Genomic DNA, 22,385 nt, shown 5'->3' on the forward strand with positions numbered 1-22,385 from the left:
AATGTGTAAGGGCAGCACTCAGCTAAGGATTTGCAAAATAGCTTTCAATACAAGGTGTTTTTTGAGTTTTGGAAGAATCTCATTGTAGGGTATCCTTTAAAAAGAAAAGCCTGACAGTAACCCCATGTGACAGTTCAGTCCCACTAAAACACTGTAAGTAAATATATGTATCAAGAGAGTAAACAGTGCAAGTCACAGAAGTATTTCCTGTTCCAGAAAAGAAAATGAAAAAAAACCCAACACCCAAAAAAGCCCAAATACCAAACCACTTCTGAAACCTAACTTAGGATATTCATATGGTATGGAAACAATCAGTCTAAATGCTGGTCATACAAATTCAGTCAGTGTTCCTAATTAGCATTTATTAGTCCATGGAATAGCTACCAAAACAGTTGTTAATCTGTTGAAGGCACTTACTTTGCACAGGGACAAGGGTTGGGTTTCTGGTCTTAGCTATGCAGAGCAGGATTTGAAACTAACCTGCTAAATACCTTATCTCTCGGAACACTGGTCATCCTGTGTGAGATGTCTCTAAATATAAATGTTTACTGGTCAACATTTTCAAACTGAGTTCCTCAGGACTAGCATATGGATACATAGACTTTTAATTTAGATGGCAAGGATTTGCTGACAAAAACTAGTACATGAAAAGCTTGATGAGCAGCTCTAGCAACAAGTAAATGAGCTGAGCTGGTCATTGGTTTATTGTGTGGCAGCACTGGATTCTGCCCTTGGGAACTTGTATGAAGCTGCTTCTTTAGTAAAGTCTTCAGAGCCCAGAGAGTACAGTTTATTATTGAACTCTTTAGTCACTAAAAAAATTATAATGTATTTATTAAAAGACAGTAACTTCATCAAGAAAAATTTTAATCAGAAAGAGCATCTTTGAACTGGCTGTACTCTGGACAGAAGTAAGTCCATTCAGCACAACAGAACAAAATCACAGAAGTTTTCATCCCAGTAGAGAATTCTCCAGGGCAGATGGGGCAGGTAAAATACCCATCTCTGAGCACAGCCACAAGAGCTGTATTTACCCACATTGATTCTGTCGCTCAGAGCAAACCCAGTCAGCAGAGTCAATGTTTGGAGCTATCTGAAGCTTTATCTGTTTTGTTTGAAGGGCAGACCTCATCAAATCAGATGTGTGTTTCCAGCTGAGCTGACAGAGTTCCACCTGCTACAGACACATTGCTTCCACTATTTGAACAAGAAGCTGGAATCTCATGGGAAATACTGTGGCAACATTTATTCTCTATTATTGCATGCATTGCATTACAAATGTGACCCACTCTGTTACAACTTGGCTACATGATAAGTACTTCACTATTTTCTGTTTTAGCATCTTTTTGTGCAAAAGGACAGTTTTTCAGATAACAATGCCAGGCACTCTGCAGCTATAGAAGAGTTACAGAGTCTTACACAATATGTATCAGCTTTAAAGTAAATTTTACTTACTTCCTTGTGATCTTCAACTACACTGAGAAGCGTATCAATAGTATTTAAGATTCCCATTGCTGTCACTGCTTTGTCATCACTGCCTTCTTCATCTGGACCAGTCTGGATCACTTGGTTAAATGTCATTGCCTGCACATAATAGCAAAACAACCCATAAATATGCCATTAAATTGTCAAAGTCTGGCATTCTACACAGTTTAAGAAGGAATTCTGCTGAGAAAACACGTACAAATATTTGCAGGCAACTGCTCCGCTCCAAATTTCTTTTCAGGATGATAAAATTTGAACGCTAAGTCATTGGAGCTGTCACCCATTACCTAGTCATGAATAAAAATACCTAAGTGACATTATGTCCCATGTAAAAGGATACATTTTCTCCTGGTAAGTTCTTCTGACACAAGGTTTCCTCAGTAGCTGAACTAGACCAGAACACTTGGCAGGCATTTCCAGAGAGGACACACAAACAACTCCATTTTAACTCCAAGGCAAGGGCCTTTAATAGGGAAGCACTGAGCTGACCTCTGCTCTTGGAACCATTAGTACAACTTGCTAGATATGGCCATTCAAGCTCTGAATTCCTCCTGCAGATTCAACTTTATTTTTACACCAAACTTTTCATTAAAAATCTGCTCTTTAATTTAATGTTTTAAAACAGACAACCTAAATGACATTTTAGAGACTACCTAAAATGTGCTAGCGATTTCGTTATTAGCACCATCAGGAGAAAATACACAACATTTCTAGAATTGTTCTTAGAAATTTCCATTTGGTATAAAGGTGTGAAGCCACTTCTGATGAAAAACTCTCTAAATGTAGAAGAAAATTACTTGTTTCAATGTACTTCAACAGATTGGAATAACACCACCTATTCACTGCTGGTCAAACTCAACAATCAATTTTAAACACCAATCTTTCCCATATTAAACTTCTTCCCAAGTCACTGTAAAGTCTCACCAAATGCTGCGTCATTTCTACTGCAATTGGGGTAACTTCTTCACTATATTCACAGATCATCTTCTGAATCACATTAGTAAGATCATCATTTTCAGTCTCTCTTATAATATGAAGCAAAGCTTGCATTACAGGTCTAATGAATGGAGTAATATATTCTTTAGCTGTAAAACAGGTGGAATATTTGGATTAACATTCAAGAAAACCACAGATCAGTGTAAGAAATTCAAGATATAAGTTATTTAGTGCTTCAGCATTAACATGCCAAAAGCACAGATAGTAAAATCATTATAGCAATACTACCATTCAGAAGAATATTTTAATAACAATATAAAACAAGAAGATCAAAATTGAAGTATGAAAACCAGAGCTCTGCAGTCTGAATTAATAGAATGTAAGATTACTTATCAATGCAAACGTTAATTGAATGGGAATGGGTACATACACATCTTTGTCAAATTACCTAGAAGTATTAAATACAGAATTTATGTTTGCTTTGTGGCTTTTATGCCAGTTTCAGGAATACTAAGCCATGTAAAACCTGCCTGGATAACGACTGGGGTTTTTTTAAAATAAATTTTAACATGAAAGAACGTGTGCCAAGACAGATATTGCCACTGTATTTCTGATGCAATTATTAGGTGCTATAAAATGGGAATTAATGTACCATGAAGCTCTTGTTTATAATATTTTAATAATCGTAGTATCTTATGTTATAATGTAATTTATACTATTATGTATGAGAAAATTTGAGTTTTTCTAGCTCAAAAATTATAGCAAGCAATTACAAGTTACAATTGCAAGAAGTCAATTAACATCAGGGGAGAACAAGCCTGCCTGAACATCACAAAATTAACATCTATTCCATTAAAGCTCCCTGTAACTGTAAGAAGGAGGACTCCTACCTTTCTCTTGATTACTGATGAGAACTTGAAGAGCTATTGCAGCTTCCACTTTCACAGGCATTTCCCTATCATCTATCAGACACCGTCTTGTGAGTTCTAAGGCTGTCTGGAGATTCTGGTCACTTTTAAATTTGACTTCACAGAAATAATGAAGAACCCAGCAAGCCTGAAAAAAAAAAAAAGACATTGAACAAATTCAGAGCTGCCAAACCTACAAACAGGATTATCAGCTACTTGCATATCCATAATCTACACAAATCATTGAATCTGAGGTACAACTCCTGTCAAATAAAGATATTGTAAAACCTTTTACTGATGAAGGTGTTTGAGAGTATGGAGGCTGGTCAGTGGGAGGCTCGTCCTGCAGACATCACTAGACCAGTACTATGATCTCAGGTTCATCTTTGGCCACAGGTTTTGTGTGAGCAGTACAGTCTACATGCAGAACACACATAGACCCTACCACCAGACACAGATGGGAAACTGTGCACACAATGCTGCAGCCATTTCAAAACTACACAGTGGCTAGCTACAATCACACAAAGACTGCTACTCATCCCTGGAATAAGTGTGCAATTTAGTACAGAAAAGGTGCAGAAAGGAGAGCATCTGTTAGAGGGGAAAAGTTAAAGATTTCTGAATTCCTCAGTTGCAACAGACAGTCTATCTCAACAGTAAATGCCACACTTTCTTACCCGTGCTCTCATGTAACCCAGCTCACTGCTGAAGAGAGGGAACACATGATTCTGCAACATATATTCCATCTGATCCTTATAGATCTTTTTCTGTCAAAATATGAAGAGAAGCACATCAGTTCAAAACTTGATTAAAAAATGTATTTCTAACCCAGTAAAAAAATGTCACACATAAGTGATAAAGTGTGAACAGTGTAACAAAACCCTCAGATTTTTAACTTAACCCCTTTATTAAATTGTGCAACAATGAAATCTTGCATTAGTAATTGAACCCAGATCTTACATGGATTTTATAAATTTTCTGTCAAAATAGTGACACTTTTTCCCCAGCCATTTTTTGACCTCAAGAGACACCTTTTAATTGGCAGCACATTACTCTTGCATCAAAAGAAAATGTGGTCAGGAAAACTTCTTAGTGCTATGGTTCAAATACAATGCACCTGTTTTGCTACCATTTTAAGTGAGCATGGTCACTAATTTAATTTTATTTCTTCTCTTCTACACACAAAAACCAGTTCATTAAATCAACAGCCTCTCACTGGATGCATTTAGTTCCTTCCTTCCACAAAAAAGGGAATCTAATTAAGTGCAGCACATAAATGGTGTAGTAATTCTCACTAGAAACACAGAACTTAAAGGAACTTAAAACAACAATCTGAACTTGAACGTGATGTATAAAACTTAAGTAATTAAGTAATTAAGCTGACATTAAACCCAAAACAATTAAGTTCAACAGCTTAAAAAACCCTGGCAGCAATTCAGAAACTTGTGAACTCAAAGAGCTATTTGCATTTCTTCTAAGACACTATATGTCAAAGAAAGCATAGGAGAAGCAAAAAAAGAATGAAGAGCCCTCAGGCTAGTTATGCTTACTTTTAGGAGAATTTCAGCCAAAGAACCAATCATATGTAAAGCACCATCTTTCTTACGAGGGTCAGCATTTGGCTCCGTGAGGATTTGATAACAAAAGCCCATTGTCTTCTGCAGAACCTAGATTACACATAATGTTAGTCAAAGTATTCCAATCAATCATCTCGGGTACCATTCTCAGTGCTCTGAAATACTAAAATATCTAATAGTCTGCTCCAAGTCTGGAATTTGGGTAATGTTTTATGTCTTTGTTATAAACACACAATGTTCTTGATAGATGGGTCCCAGGGGAATTTGCAAATACAAAAATCACAAACAGACCATTTATTTTATTGCAAAATAAATGTGACATTTCAAATTTTAGCGTACTATTATATGAGAGCAGAAAAGTAAAACTTTTACTAACAGCTCTTGCAGCAAATAAACTGAATTTAACTAGTGTGACATTTCAGTATAATCCTGGAATATCTTACCTCTTTCCTTTTACTACACGATGTAAACAATAATGTCTGAGCAGCAGTTGTTGGAGAAATGAAGTCTTCAAATACATCTGTTTGAAAACAATGTAACAGTTATAAATTTTGGTCCTTTATTGCAATTCATTACCCCAATGTATTTCATATGAAAAAAAGATATTTTTTCAGATGAATAATCATGTTTTCTTGGTAGAGGTATTCCAAGACCAAAGAGTAACAAGTGGCTGGACACGTTTCATGGTTTTCATGATCACCACCTCTACATGCCTAATTTGAACTTCTGTCTCTCTGATTTTTAAGATAATTTTTTGGTAACAGTAGAAGCAGACACAACAGTCCAGTTTTGACATAAATGTTATTTGCTCTACAGGCCAGCACACAGAATTAACTGGGTTTTAAAATGCACAGTTTCTTATTTCTCTGCAGAAGAAGATTATCAGAGCTTTGTGCAATACCCGTAGTGTTTACAGGTATGCCTGTGACCTGAGGGATAAAATCTCCTAAACCCCTCAAGATTCCTTGTTCTAGCCACATAAACATTCCTAGTGGAAGGAAGAATTTGTTCAGGGAGTCTGAAGTGCTTGTTTCTTCCCCAGCCTCAGAGGACTGCACAGACTTACAGTAAATCCCAGCATAAAGTAGCAGAGCACAGGAGGTGAAATGGGACAAGACTGGAATGCCAGGCTTATTCCATATTGTGTCATTTACCACTGGGGTAAATCCACTCTGAACTATGCCATGTATGAAATTCCCTAAGAAATCCAGGGCCTGAAATATTAGCTGTTGTAGAGCATAACCTTTTAATGACAAGAAACTTACGCAGTTGCTGTCAGCAAGACCGGGACTGTTTCACTTGTAAGAAAAACTTTGTAACTGTAAAAATGAAATACTTTTATAAATGCACAAAATCCTGCGTCGTTGCTGACTGTTGTATCTTTTCTCTCATTTCCACCAGTATGTCAAAGTTAGCTATATTAACTTCTATTATTTGGTTAATACACTGTATAATATTTTTTCTCTTTTAAAGACTAAAATAATCTGTTTTCGCAAAAAAACCCCAAAACATAAAAATCCCATCTTTGCATGAAATGATTTTTTAACATGAGTAGATTTCAAGTGCTCACCAAATTTCATGCGGATATATTCATATGGATCTTCTTGCCAGAGCTCTTCATCAGCATCTGTATAGCACATCAATGGAAAAATAACATCTTGGATAATTCCCTGGAATAAAAAAAAGAGATTGAACACGTTAGCACTACTAAATAAATCTCTATATTCTGTCCTGTATTTCACAGATTTTGTCCATCCTGTCACTTCCTCATATAAAATGGTAACATTCTAAAACTATTTGGACTTACAGTGGATTTTTGTGGCACTTTACAAAAAAGCAGATCTTTTGTCTTCAGGGAGAGTTACAATGCAATACGAGACACTAGACTGGCTTTGGATAATGGTATGTGAAGATGATTCAATGCCATAAATTCAACAGCTAACAAAATTTCTAAATATGCTGCATTACTGTGTTAGAATATAATCCTTAATATATTAAAGCACAAAGGAGAGACAGCAATAAATTGCCTGGCTGTGTTCATGTTTCAAGGTAACCCCTCACCAAACAGGCTTCAACTCTTTCCACCAGTAATTTATGAGAGAATTGACTAAAACATGAATTGTAACAAGGCTGGAAACACTGTGCAACAGACTGACTAATGTACTACTGAGTCATCCAAGTATTAAACCCCGAAAATGGCTTACTTGAATATGAGGTTTCAGATTCTTCCAGGTGACTGCATGAGACACTCCTTGATTGATGTAATTGAGGGTTTGCTGCAGAACTCTAGGAGCCATGTACTGCTTTTCCTTGTATTGATACAGCACCTTCAGCAACACCTAGAGAAATCACATCTCATCAATAGCTTATACTGAGCACAGACCATTTTCACCACAATTCTACCCTCCCTTACAAGTCTACGTAAAGACCCTTCAAAACTGAACAAAACCCCCATTTATTCATTAGGCTAAAATGGGTACTGACTAATTCTTCTACCAAATGTCATTGTTAATTTTATAAGACAATTTGCAGCTCAAATTAGGTGCTTGCACATTTTTTAAAAATACCATCCTTTAATAAGACAGACCATACATGCTAATTCACCACCAACACACCCAGGGGGCCTTGCCCTCCCAGGTTTATTATTCCATCTTGCCACTCTTCGGGGGCAAAAGTTCACACTAAGCCAGTGGATTTGTGGAATACTCTTCTCTCACAGTCTACTGATCCATGCTTCTGAGCAGCCTCACAGCCACCCAGCTGTGTGACGAATGTGTGTGTGTGTGGAGAGTGATCCACCAGCCACTCCCTTTGGCTCTCTGGCCTCAATTCTTCTGCTGAGGTGGAATCCAGAACTCCTCACAGCGGTCTCTGTGTTCAAGTCCATGACTCTCCACAAATAAGGACATGAAATGGACATGGAACCATGACCAGTAATTAAATTACAGCTCACTGGAGAGTTTTGCATGGGAAATGCAAAAGGAGTTCCCTGTAGCCCAATTCAGGTCAGTGGCAACACTGCACCTTCAGAAGCAGCATCACTGTTACTCCCCTACTAAAAGGATGCAAACACTTTGGAGAGTACAGAGAACTCAATGAAACATATCCAAATTTGGATTCTTCAGTGTTTTACAGATTCCCATTTTTTGTAAAGAAACACATCCTGCTCAAAAATCTTCTACAACATTTATTTGAAGGATTCCATGTCCTGAGCACAAGTCCAAGACCTATCTTCTGCAGAAAAACGGAGGGCAGCACCTTAAATATAGTCTGTCTTCCTAAAGAAGTTACATTATTTAGGAACACACTAAGCCTGTTAACGTATTGATTTTTTAGCAGTTTTCTTTAAATACCCAAATAACAGTAAGGATCAAATTCAATTCAAAGATAATGCAAAAAAAGAAAAAAAAAAAAAACCCTCAAGCATTTTGTCAAACTTAAAAACATTTAATTAAATGTTAAAATTATTTTTTCAAAGACTAGTTTTGGCCACAGCTTTTTGTCAGAACTTTATTTTATCTTAGAAGTACAAAGCAATCAGTAAGACCTTAAAGAACATGCAATAATTATCTGTCTAAGGTCACCTACAGGTGACAGATGAGCACCTCAGGAAGCAATGCTGACACCACTTGTCTGAGGGGAATGTTGGGATATATTGCCCCACACTCAATGTGACAAATGTTTTCCATACTTTGGACAACCTTCAAAAAGCATGTATTTATGAGATACTTTCCCTACATTTCTTCTTTTAAAGTCCTGCCATTCATTATAATTTCATTTGAAATTAAGGGAACTGAAATGGAACTATTATTTTAACCCACAGTCATCAGTGCTTTCCATCCCAATGAAAAAGAAAATTGTGAATAAGAGCAAGAAGCCTTTTCAGAAAATAATGAAATAAGAAATTACTACTAACTTTAAACTTATCTTAATACCCCCACACTCAGTGTTTCTTACCTGCTGAACACCAACAGCAAAGGCCTTCAGGAAGACTTCAGCAAACTCATTGTACTCCTTGGAAACATTACCAGGGCTTCCATACCTAGAATTAGAAGCAAGTATGTAAGCTCAAGGATGCAGCAATATTACTGACTTGAATATTTGCTTGGGGTTTTTTAAAATAATAATGGAAGACAAAATACCTCTCAAAGAGCCTAGCTAAGATATGCAAAGCCCACTTCTTGCATTTCCACCAAGGCAACTCAGGTCTATCATCTTCATCAACCTGAAGGGTTTCCTTTAGGAGAAAAAGACATTATTTACCAATTACGCACAAAGACATCAAATTATATGTCATTTGAACAACTACATAGTATATCTTGCTTTTAACCTGCCATTTGCACTTCTAGCTTAAGAGAAGTAAGAAGTACAGCATACCTAAAAATAAATCCCATTAAATACACCTAAATGCTCAATAAATTTTTAAAACAAGAAGCCAGAATATGTTTTGCTCTCATTTGAATGCAACAGAACTCCTATACATGCTACATATTTTCAAAATTTGTTTAGTCCGTTTAAAACTGCCCATTCAGCTTTATCTTTTTTATCGTTATTTTCTTGGCATCCACAGAGAAAAAAAAAAGAATGCAGAAATAAAAAATTAAACTGTTAAACATTCTAATGAACAAAAAATACTTAAGCTTAAAGACATAAATAGCCAAAAGCCACTTACAGCTGGTACATCCCTATCAACAACAGTCTTCAGGATTTCTATCCACTCAGTCAGGTTTTGCTGATTTATCAACTCCAAAGGTAATGTGTACTTAAAAAAAAAAAAACAACAAAAGAGGAAATTACTTTTTAATTGCTTTATGATAAATTTATGTTACTTTTACAATTTGAATTTTAGCTTTCAAATCTCTGCCTACACTTAGCTACCATGAAAGATTAGCAATTTACCTCAAAAATCAGGCTAAAGTACTTAACACAATCTAATCTATATCCTACATATCCTCAAAGGTGCTAGAGGTCTTTGCTCCAATTCACTATGCTTATGCAATGCTAAAATGCTACTTAAATGGATGTTACTCTAATTTCTGAGGCATTTAACAGCAGTTTCATTCCAAACTGCTATATTTACACTGGTAATTCTCTGTAGGCTGGCCTACACAATCTGTCCTTAGAAAACTCATTTTCTAACTGGTTTTCCAGCAAACATTGTACCTTAGAAGATGGCATGTGTAAGTTTTATCTCATGCCAACCAGGAATAGCACTGTACAAAAGTAAAAGCACAAGACAATCAGGAACTTGTGATTCATGGAGCTGAGTAGTAAGGAAAATGATTCAGATGTAATCTAATATTGTAATATTTCTGTCATTCACTATTTTAAGGAAAAGCATAATGCTTTATTTTAAATTACTGTTCAAGTATATACAAAGTTTTTTTACCTGGACAAGGGCATAAAATATTTTGAAGATCTGTTTCTGGATGAGGACAGACTGATCTGACTGATCATTCAAGAGCTGAATGAAGCTATCCTTCAGGACTGGCAGAAAATGTTGCATTGCAGCTATCAAAGGACTCCTCTCCTCTGGCTTCTTGTACCTTTAGAGAAGAACAAAAGTAGTTTTGTACTTCTTTCAGGTAGCTTTAAATTGAAAAAGCTCACCTTGCCCCAGTGTAGGCACAAGTAGGTTATATGACAGCTCATAACAACCTATGACTTATAAAAACCACCACCTAGCCAGTTCCTGTCACAGAATCTGAAATAAAGCCACAGCCAGACAGTGTTACAGTTGAGAAATAATCAGAGCTCACAATTTATCAAAATATTTGCAGAAACTAGATTGCTTCACTGACACTGAAGAAGGTAAACTGCCACTAATGTCTCTCACATCTCACAATTTAATTTGGCCAAAGCCAACAATCTGATAGAGAAGGTGGAATTCAAGGCTATGGGGCAGACTCTGAGCAGGCTTCAATTGCAACCACCCCTGAAATAGTGCCTGAGTCCTTCCATAACAATAACAAGGTAAATTATCCTTTTAAGATTGTACATTTATTTCTTGATTAAGCAATCAATACTTGTCATACTCTTGGACTCCCTGTGGGAGATTTTTGGGTTAGAGGATTGAGCTTTGGCTTGGTTTTGGTTTGTTTTTCAAACACATTTTTTGCAGACATTTCTCTAATATTAAATATCAATACTCAGCTTCCTAAACAGTGGCAATTTTCAGAATATAATAAGATAAAGACTACTCAATCTGCTGCCAGATGGCATGTTCTGTAAAAACTACTACAAAACACTGAGCTCCAAAATCCTATTCAATACAGTTTTCATGCATTGTCTGAACCAGAACCCAAAACATTAATATTAAATGTTGCTCAGGAAAACTCAGTTTCTAATTTCCACCAAAAAATTGAAAAATATTAGAAAAAATGACTATGCAAAGACCAGCCATTCGATCTTGCTGGTTGAATTTGAAAAAAAATATGTGAAAAGCTCAGATATTTATGTACCATGTTAAGAAAAAAAAAATTAAATACTTAAATATTCCTACATAACTCAAGCAGTAAAAACTTGATCAAAGTCATAACATTACATGGATTCTTGTCCCACTAAATTGACTGAAACACACCGAAATGTGCATATTCCTACATGATTTGTGACATGAAACTCACCCTTGTTGACTTCAGCAGAAAGCTGAGCAAGCAGGAGCAGTTCCTGGCCTCAGCTGAAGTGTTTGATCAGCTAAGACTACAGACACACCTGTAACCTTAGTTAATCACACAATGACTGGGCTCAGATCCCTAAACAAGGATTGCTATCATCATAGTGCACTACCAGGGAACACTTGTTGATTTATAGCTCACAGATCTCTGCAGTGTATTTGGTTAGAGATGTTTAAGCTGAAAATCAAGTGAGAATTTTTTTGCTTTCCTTTCCTAGCAGGACTTGCAATTTTCAGCCACTAAGGAAACTCCCACATGGGATTACAAAGGTCTTTATAGCATTCCTGTAAAAGTATTTTTGAGAAACTGACATTCACTGTTTTGCACTGATTGACGTAAAATGCATGAAATTAGATGGAAATTTTTCCATGCACCATTTTAAATCAAGTACCTGAAACAGAGATGTTATGCATTCCAGTGCTTTGAAGGAGTAAGTTGTGGGTTCTATCAGTTCCACTACTGGAATTCCTTGACTCCAGGACTGTCTTTCTCTCTGCTCCAGCTCAAATGCACTTCCTACCTGGCAGCAGCATCAGCCAAGCACCACACAGCTTCTCAAAATGCAACCTCAGCTTTAAAGCTCTGAGCACAACACCAGATAGAGAGCCAAGAACATTCACAGGTGTTCCAACCCAATGCCTTCCATATAACAGGACTGTAGGCTTTGATGAAGATACCCTGATAGGTTGAATGGGGCTACCCAACTGATCATAGCAAAGCCAGTTCACTCATCCTGAGCTTTCCAACACTCCAGATTTCACATTTCTATGGATGCTGTCAGCAAGTACTAGAGTACAAATTGTTTAAAAGTTGAAATCTGGTTCAAATAATAAATTCCTGCAAAAGTCATGATTTTGAGCAGACTTTCTTACTGCCATCAATCCATATGAAACAACTAGAACATTAAGGTTTTAAAACACCCTCCTTTTTTCTGAATTCAAACTTTTAGAAGGAATCTTTCCTGTCATTTTCAGTGGAGAAGATACACAAGCCAACATCTGCATAGCAAGTTTTCAACAATATTTTCTAAAATTGTAATATTTCTAAAATTAGACTGCACAAAGCCTGTAGGACTTTGTGCAGTCTCACAAACAGTTCTATGTGGTTACAATATACACACAGAATACAAAATATACACACCAATATATTGATTCTGCTGGTTTATATGGAAAAAGATCAGAAAAAAACTTACTCATAATTTTTCACAAGTTGGTAAAGACAGAGAAGAATTCCAAGCCAACAAGCACTATTGTCAGACTGGAGATAAAATCCAATTTTCTCCACAACTGCAGTCCAGCGACTCGGATAATCATACTTGATAATGTGGTGAATGCAAGTAGTAAGCTGTACTCTAGAAATCAAAGGCACAATGATTAAATAAGTTACTACTATTATTTTAATAATATTCTTGTAGGGTTGAAACAGCAAATATTGTCCATACTTAGTTTTGTTCAGAAGGTTTAGAGTCTGTATTTTCTGCTTCCATTTAAGGAACTTCAAATTTCTACATGCTACACAAGCTGGAAACTGTTTTTCATCTACATTAATTCTATGTTTATGATACACAGTGCGTGCTAATGATGCTTAACACATGGGTGATCTTAGCTGGGGGACAATAAAAAAAGAAAGAAACCCAACAGCCAGAATTCCCAGGCAATTCATGAAGAGGCTAAAACTGTGCACCTGATCAGCTCAGGAGAGTGGATAATGGCTTCTACAATGTTCTCACGGATACAGTGTCTATCTTCTTCTGGGATGGAGTAAGGTGGGATCTCTCCTGGAGCACTTTCACGGTCCGGCCAATACTGGGTTATCATATTTTTCAAGTAGATAACCCCTGTGGAACAAGAGTGGCAAATCAGCTGACAGCCTTTCAAAGTACAAAACAAACACACATATTGCAAGCAAATTTTTGTTAGAACAAAACTGACCAAAATTACTAAATCATTGGCTCTTCCCAAACAGGAGAATCAAAATATATAAACCATGCACATTATTAACCCAATAATTTACTAAATTGATATTCTTTCACCCATTTCACATAAAAATACTAAAGGTATTGTTTTTATCTGTGATCCTTAGCAACACACTTCTGAAAAACCCTTTATAATTATTTTCTCAATATATTCACTAAAACTGAAAAAGAAAAGCTGATCTATACTAATGATGACCTAAAACATCACTTGTAAGCAAAAAAAAAAAAAATTCTAATTAAACTTGTGATATAAGAATGTATGCTAGAGAAACAGAGCTCTTTTATACCAAGGTTATGGGCCATAGCAATTTGTAGCAATCAGGCTGCCTGAACAAACCCTGCATTTACCATTTGGCAACCAAATCTAAACTTGTGTGGCAGAATATAAATTACAGGACTTAGAGAAGTACTTACAAAATGCAACAGGAAATCTCAAATGGCAAACTGGTAACAAAGTTACTGTTAATCTAATTCTGCATACAAGTCCATAAAGCAACTTCCCCTCCTAAATTTCATATGCACCTTTTGAAGATTCAGAAACCAGAGGGATTCTGAAAGTGTCTGCAAAGGTCAAGAAACACTCATCATATATTACAAGACTGAAGTAATACAGACTACAGCTAGCCCTCAGAGGGATTTATCATTAATTGCTTTGCAAACACACAGTTGGTAAGCTGTGCCTTGAATGAGCCATCCCCACTCTCCACAGGATGCTTTGGTGTTTAATTGGCTTACACAGAGCAGGGTGACATTTCAGAGGTTGTTTTCAAACTTCATTCTGCAAGTTATACTTGTAAAGCAGCAACATTTTTGAGTCACCATTTGCATAGTAGCCTCAAGCAGTAAGATAAAAACCTAAGTTAAGTTTAGGCTACAACTTAGAGTAGTCTACCACATGGAAGATCCAAATAAGCAATCCAGATCACACCCTCCTGACCAGAAAACCCATTGAAGTATTGTACTAAAAACCTCTATCAAGTAATTAGAGCAGCTTTAAGGTGATGTTTGGAGTTCTCAATAATCAACATCCAATTTTACTGGTGGCTCACGTGCAAATAACCAGTGTTCCAAAAGACATCATTTGTTTTCTTCCACTTAATATGTTCAGAAACATTATTGCTCTCAGTATAAGTCTAAGTTACCTCCTTGGACCAAGTGTACCAACATCACAAACGATTCTGCTTCCCCAAAGAATGTTCACTAGAGATAAAGGGAAAGAATCATTTGAGAGCCAGACACACCTTTTCTTTCTGTCTCCCTTACTCAGTGTATGGTGCCAGATAATAGTTCATGATGGCTGTAATTTGAGAACTCCGAACTGTTGAGTGCTCAAGATTAAAACCATTAGACTTCTTTAACAGTATCTGCATGTGTACTCGTGTGTATGCACCATTAGAATAGATACCATGAAAAAATATTTGAAAACTTGCCTGCCTGTCTCACTGGTAAATCCAGTTGCTCGGACATAGTGATCTGAAGCAGAGTTGAAACAAAGTTCACTGACTTATGAGCCTATGGAGAGGGAAAAAAAAAAAAAAAGAGTTAAGTTTTAGAATACTCCCATTAAGTTTTACAACATCTTTATAATGATGTAATGCAATCAATAGAATACCAGCAATTCAGTCAGTTTCACAGAAGTCAGCTAATCAGCCAAAGCATTCCAAAGTTTTGTGCTCACTGTATTTTGAAGACAGCATGGGGGAGGAAAAACCCTACCGTTTAAGGTAACAGAGTTGAAGAAATCACTGGCCAGGCTGCAGGAATCAGCCTTCCAGTGACCAAACATGCTCCCCGTTCAGAACAAACACTTGAAACAAGAGCACCTAAACAGCCCAAAAAACCCAAGAGCAGCAAGTTTACAGTGACCTTTAGCAAGGTATGAATCCATTATATAGTAAGTGAAGAAACAAATGGGAACTGTGTTTTAAAACTAAGCCCAACTCCTAGTTCATCCTTCTGAAAAACTACTTTCAAGGGGCCACTGAGGCCCTACTGCAGCAGCTGTCCACAGAACTACACAACAGCAAAGAAACAGCAGGGAGACTCAAAGGGAGACACATCTGCAGAGTAACAACTTCCCAAGGATTTGCAGGAGTTCACTTGTTAAGAAAACAAAACGTGTTTATGTTTTTACAGCACCCTTTACCCACCTTTCCCAAGCATCAAGAACTTGAGATAATAAACTAATTTTGCTGGGAAAAATGAATTGCAAACCCTAAAAACTAACTCTGCTTTTCTTAACTGAGACCCAACATAATTTTCCTCAAGGTGAAGAGTCCATGGACATGAGTTGCAGTGGGGAATCCCTATTTTATGCATAGAAAAAAAAAATCACAGGGGAGGCCAAGGCCTGGAACACTTATCCACAAAGGTTATGGGACCTCATCCTCTGAGATGTTCTGTTAGACAAGTCCTGATCCACCTCATCCAACATCCAAACAGCTTTGCTTTTCTGCTTTATCTTCACTTACATGTCAATACGGTTTCCTATGCTCTTTGCAGCTGCCCTATCAAAGACAACCACATAGATCCACATAATTTAACATGTTAAACTCTTAGGAAAACGCCTCTTACCCACTTGTTATTTTGAAAACCATTGAAATTCTACTATCCATAAAAACCAAATGGCTGTCTCAGATACCACAGAAACTTCATATCATAAAGAGAAGTAATCAGATATTACCCTTCCATTCTTTTAGTAAGACCAAAAGCTCTTCTGACAGTTTGAAATTGTATCAACATTCCTCCAAAGTGTGTAACAGTGGTCAGCTCACTCCTACAGTACGAGAATCTTCTCTCCAACTTTAATTTTCCTGAGCAAGTATCCCCAGTAGGTTCCAGGATAAACAAGTGTAAAAGGGACAGCCTGGGATGTGACATTGGTACTCATATTTGATTAGTGTAGCTTTTCTATCTCCTGTTATTTAATGCAGATTTCAAATGAAGAACAAACTCGATTTCAGAATCTGCACAGGAAGTTAAAACACTGTTGTACACGTTCATCCTGTGCACTAAAACTCTACAGAGCACCCAGAGGCATCTGGTCCCACTGCAGTGTTTATTTGCAGAGTGTGATTTGATGAACTGGGAGTAACTGACACTGCAATATGAGCACATGTCCTGCTGACACCCACGTCCCTCTGATATCCCCCAAGTCTTGAAGAAGCAAACACACTTTCAAATGGAAAAAAAAAAAAAAAAAAGCAATTGTCTTCAATTGCCAAGTAATGGTTGAAAAACTAAATTTAAACTAAAATTTACTAGTTGGGTTTGATTTCTCCTACAGCTCCAGGTCCGTTAAGCTCTTCCTTTCCTTAAGGAACATTAATAGACACACAGAGTCCTGCAGCACATTCCGAATGACATCAGACCCTAATTCAGCACAGCACTCAATTATATGCTTAACATTAATGTCAGCGGAAGTGCTCCTGTATTTAACGTGTTATGAACCTGAAGAAAGCTTTCAGTTTCAATAACCTTTAACTCACCTACAAATCAGGTCATATTAGTCTGCATAAAATGGACTCAAAAGTGCAAACTGGTGTCTTTCCACAAGGGCTATAAGCTTAACAGATATGACCACCATTCTTTTATTAAAAACCATCCATTTCAGCAACAAATATGGAAATTGCTTAAGAGGAACTAAGGAACTAACAGGAAAACCAAAAGAAATTAAATTTAAAAAATCTTGTGTCTTAAAAGAAACAAAAAATAGACAGCAGTGTATAAAATGGCCACACACTGAAATTTATAAAATACCAAAGAATGTTTTCTTCATTTACAAAGACAGGATTGAACCTGTGCCTATAGCAGGCTACAGCAGCTCCCTAGAAATATCAGTTCAATTAGTATGTGGGATTAATATATTTTCACTGGATTCTTTGAACTATAGCAAGTTCTAAGGAGCAGAACCAAAACATCTACACCATTATCTATTTGGGGTGTTTTTAAATCTTACAAGTATGATCCTTATTAGCATCTGAAGCACCAGACTCCAACCAACCATGAGGATGAGCCACTTTATCACCTTTAGTGGCTCAAAGCAGATTCAACCAAGATATAATCTGTGCTTTTAATACAAGTAAAATACCTTGTACTTGCCAAACAAAGCCTGCGCTTAATCCTCTCAGTTAATACTTACATTCACACAGAGCTACATTAACACTTCTATGCATTCTGTGTGGAATATAAAGGACTTCCAAACTCTTCGCAATGAGCTCCTTCCCAAGCCACTGAAAAGAAGGTGATTCCAGAGACACTATAATGTAGGAATGAGTAAGGACAGTTCCATGAAGACAAGAGTGTACTGAATGCTCAAAGAAAACTCCAAGTACTATAATCACTTCTCATTTGCTCCCTTGGTCTGCTTCACTCTTCAAAAAAGCATCCAATGTTTTACTGGGACCTGGAAAAAAACCAACTGAACCTAAAATAAGACACACATAGGTGCCTTTTCGTGTCTACATCGTTAAAAAATACTGAACCCACATCTAATTCCAGCTATTTTCATCCTTAATAATTTTACTCCCCCAAGAGGGCTGCCTCTCAGGACAGCATGCTCCTCTTCACTGACAGCAATGCTAAAAAAAACAACCATACTAAAAACCACACCTATTTTAGGCACATTTCTGAACTAAAATCAGGATTTCGCAATGGCTGGTATCACGTATTCTAAACTGCATGAAGAACAGAAATTTTATAAAACTATAAACTTTTGACATTGGTAAAATTTTGTCTTTTATTCGCTTGCTCCTTGTTTACAAATACTGTTTCAAAATAAATATTAAAGAACTACAGTATTTAAAAAAAAATAGTTCTGTCACAGAAGTCAGTTTTCCAACACATAACTCAGCATTTAAAGAAAAACAAAACCAAAACTCGTCTCAAGTCCTTCCCCCTTACAAAAGGTTCAACATGCTATGTCACTGGTATGACTTTGCTGTCTAACAGCCAAAGAATTCAGGGACTTTTCCCAAGAGCAGTCTTTGCTATGCAGCCTGGCTAGCAGCGGAATGTGTTCTATCAGACCACAAACCTTGCACCACTGTCTGTTAACATCAATCACTGCTCCAGAACACACAATCTTTTTGCATAGTTCATTGCAGTTTTTCCTAGCAGTGTTGTTTTGTTAGACAGGTGCTAGAAGAGATTTTTGAGAAAAGTGTCATACCAGCTACATAATCCCAAAGAGGAATGAAGTTCAAAGTTAACATTGAAGAGACCAGTTCATGGCATGTGCACTATGAATAGTTAATTACGATGTGGAAAAGCACTTTTCCTCCAGTAATGATACTCACTGCAGTAAGTTACATTCATCTTTAATGCTGGAATATTCATATCTCACACAAAACCTGCATGCCACTAAATCAAACAAGTTTCATCTTGGGTAAAAAGACCTCCATGCACTATTTTCAGACATCAGAACTTGACATACCCTAACAAACACACTACAACAGGCACCTCCTCTACTGTTGCCCAAAAAAGCAGAACAGATGAGCAACACTTACTATATGCTGCTGAACTAGAACCCTAGCTTATTTATATAGCTATTCAAAGCAGCCCACATGTGAACAAAGGCTAACATCTTAAAAATAAAGCAGATGAAAAAAATACTAATTCAGTGCTTCTCCTCCATTTCCGTTTTGGGGGGAAAAAAACCTACATGCAATTTTTTATCTTAGCCATAGCAGGATTAGGTGCACATAACTGTTACACCGAGATGAAACTGTTTTCTTATAGAGAGCTAAGGTCAGGAGCTGTAAGGCCCCGCTGAATCAGCGAACTGCCCTGTAGCACTCTTTCAATTCTTTTTTAAGAGCTCAGCAGGTGAGGAAGTCGTTCTGACCTCTGGTTTTTGCAAGCCAGTTTTGCCACCTCTTATGCAGCTACAATGTATATGCAAAGCAAGTTTAATGACCACAAAAGACACATACACGCTGACCAGCTCCTGCAAACCTCCCCGATGCTCCTTTCACCACAATACTGCCTGCAAGTTTGGAGGACTATTCTCTACTGTTGGCTGAGGAAAAACCAATGTGCTCCTAGTAGAGGCTTGCTAAGCACACACAGGAACTATTTGCTACGTCATGAGAAAGTGGCAAGTGGCCCTTTCTGCTCAGATTTTACCTTGTGCTGGGCAACTTCCACCAAGAAGTAAACTTCTCCCCAGTGGAGGCAAGGCTCCCTTGATTCCTTACTGCCCCCAAGGGGATTCCTGGTGTTGGACCAGCCTTGGCACATGCAGCTTGTAACACCCTTTCCCAAAGCATCCCACATCTAGCACGCACCAGAATATACAGATGGAAGATGAGGGAAGTGAAAGTTACGAAGCACTTTGGGTAAAATGTCACACTAACAACTTCAAAAGAGGCCCCATGATCTGATAATCAAAGCCAAGAAACTCATGCTCTGCTCTTTTTCTTACACTACAATATAGAGCATGTTACACATGCAGATCATGTTAGAAAAGGTTAAAAAAAAATTCAAGCTGGAGGTAACACTATAAACACCTAGCACAAAATATCCATAGCACTTCAGCATTTGGTAAATGCTGCATGAAGGACACCACCTAAGAAGCAGTTTGCTTTTCCCCTTTGACAACCTTTCCTTAACTCTCAACAATTAAAGAGTCCAATCATTTAATTTAATCATTCCATCATTCTGACACTTGTAGCTACTAAGCAAGCAGTGAAAGGCACTGAACTAGGCCCTGTTGCACCGTTAAACCAATGGTGATGGTGGCCAGCCAACAAGATTTCCTTTTTATCCTGTCACTCACATTAGAACACGAAAAAGCTTAAATGTAACTTCTGAAAGTCACTTGTCAGGAGAGCATCAGGATGTTTTCCTAAACAAACTCGGTTGAGCTCTGACTTATAAAAAATGATGAGTTCAAGGGGATTGCACCTTTTTCCCCTAAATATCGTCAGACACAAAAATTGGGTTGTTAGTCTAAAAAGATGTCTTAATAGCACACACACTGAGGTCAATCTCAGAGACTTACAAGCCATACATCACAGTAAAGTTATAATTGCATGAATTACAAAGAAGAAACCTGCAAGGAAAATATTATCTAGCAACTGCACCTTTATAAATATGTTGATATTAAAAGATGGAACAACACGGTGTATTATTTTCAGAGTGTCATTCCATAGCTGCATAGTTAAAAATATCTATTTTCATCACAATTTCTGAGAAACACTTTACACATGCAATACAAAGACTATTTCAAAAGGCAGCAATGCCTTCCTGCTGCCCACCAGTAGCTCACTTACTTGAAGAGTCTGGTTCTAAGCCTTGGTAAAACAGCTTTCCCCTGTGAGACAGGGACAGAGATGGGTGAACACCTCAGGGTACCTCATCAGCTGAAAATTCTCAGACACAAGAGCCAGCGACCTCATTCCCTATAACTTCTTCTCACAGTAAGAAAAGTAAAGCCAAAGAGAATGAAATACCTGCTTTTTAACATTATCACAACTCTGAAAGTTCTCACCACATTTTATGTGCAGGCAATATAACCTGATAAAACTTAGTGAAAGGAGAAATACAGCATAGAACAATTAATTACTTAGCCAAGGTCAAAGGAAAAATAATAGAGCCTGGACAAATCAAGAACCATACACCCCAGTTCCCTTCCCTTCTCAAGTGAGTTGAAACTTTGTTGACTGCTAGGATATGGTGAAGACAGATCTAAATACTTGGTTAACTCTTAGCTACTTAGATAACTCTTCCATCAATCAGGAATATCAATCACTGACTGATGCATGGTCTTTTCTGGTAAGGTAAAATGACCATTCTGCTGAAAACCAGTCTCATCAGCTCAACAGAGGCACTTCTGACAAATTAAACTAAAAGGTCAACCAAGGACAACTTTTAAACTACAAAAACACCTGTGCAGCCCAACCATGTGCAAGAATAGTCTTCACTGCTGCTGTGATCTCATCTTTACAAAGAGACCACCACACCTGTAAGTAAGCATTAACTGGTAACAGAACTGCTTTAACATTCAAGAAATTTAAACCAGCATCCTGCAAGCAAATGCATAACTGACTTCAATAAACCTAAGCAAAACCAAGACCATGCATGTGACTGAAGCTGCATGTATGTGTAAGTGCTTGCAGACTTCTGGTTTAGCACATATTTTTATCACAAAATATCTGTGAAAGATTAGTGATGCTCCGTTTCCCACAACAAAGAATTATTACACACTGGTTCAATAATATCTGGTGCTCTTAAAGGGGCACAAATATTCCGATTTTATGCCAATTTAGCACTTGTGTAGTACACCATAGACCACAGGGTTTTGATTCCAAAGTGAGAACAAAAGACAGTGGCCAGCAAGCACAATCCTTCCTACGAGAGTTTGCCACTTGCTGAAGACCCCGACTGGCACTGAACATGATTTCCTGCAACTTCAGCAGCTCAATACCTGTAGAAAATAACTAAAATAGGTTTCAAGCAAGTTACTAAATATAAATATTGACATCCACTGAACATGGAAGACAATGCATTTTGGGGCCAGCTTAAGATTTCATAGATACTACTGTCTTGATAGGGTATCACATTTTTTGCATTTTTGATTTAAATAACAAGCACAAACATACTTTTTAACAGAGTACATGGAAAATACACGCAATTACTTTAGACAAACCTCAATTAATCATTGAGTAGTATTACAGCAATCTACTTCAAGTGTACCTAGCATTTACTTGCCATTCACTAATTAAATAACATGCAGGAATTTGTCTTAATTACACTATCTTATTTTCTGAGAAGCTATACCATTAGTTTTTGATAGTTTCTCCACTACCAGCAGAACATTTGGCTCACC

General features: G+C 37.2%; 1 protein-coding gene and 1 non-coding gene across 2 annotated transcripts in view; both read right to left on the bottom strand.

Annotated features, from left to right (window-relative positions):
- IPO7 (importin 7) overlaps positions 1–22,385 on the bottom strand; it is a 33,976-nt gene that overhangs the window by 10,298 nt on the left and 1,293 nt on the right. Inside the window, exons 2-16 of the mRNA XM_085063145.1 lie at positions 14,986–15,067; positions 13,264–13,417; positions 12,773–12,931; positions 10,296–10,452; positions 9,579–9,668; positions 9,049–9,143; positions 8,864–8,948; positions 7,111–7,245; positions 6,477–6,576; positions 5,350–5,426; positions 4,880–4,996; positions 4,007–4,096; positions 3,312–3,477; positions 2,410–2,570; positions 1,456–1,584 (exon numbers count right to left, since the gene is read on the bottom strand). Of these exons, the coding sequence (XP_084919271.1) occupies positions 1,456–1,584; positions 2,410–2,570; positions 3,312–3,477; positions 4,007–4,096; positions 4,880–4,996; positions 5,350–5,426; positions 6,477–6,576; positions 7,111–7,245; positions 8,864–8,948; positions 9,049–9,143; positions 9,579–9,668; positions 10,296–10,452; positions 12,773–12,931; positions 13,264–13,417; positions 14,986–15,067 (1,797 nt within the window). The remainder of the gene's footprint in view (positions 1–1,455; positions 1,585–2,409; positions 2,571–3,311; positions 3,478–4,006; positions 4,097–4,879; positions 4,997–5,349; positions 5,427–6,476; positions 6,577–7,110; positions 7,246–8,863; positions 8,949–9,048; positions 9,144–9,578; positions 9,669–10,295; positions 10,453–12,772; positions 12,932–13,263; positions 13,418–14,985; positions 15,068–22,385) is intronic.
- LOC146436682 (small nucleolar RNA SNORA23) lies at positions 3,631–3,812 on the bottom strand. The gene has a single exon (XR_014852948.1). It is a non-coding gene; the product is annotated as a small nucleolar RNA SNORA23 (small nucleolar RNA).

This window comes from Lichenostomus cassidix, chromosome 5, assembly GCF_008360975.1.
Source record: "Lichenostomus cassidix isolate B80296 chromosome 5, HeHo_3.0, whole genome shotgun sequence".
NCBI classification, from domain to species: domain Eukaryota; kingdom Metazoa; phylum Chordata; class Aves; order Passeriformes; family Meliphagidae; genus Lichenostomus; species Lichenostomus cassidix.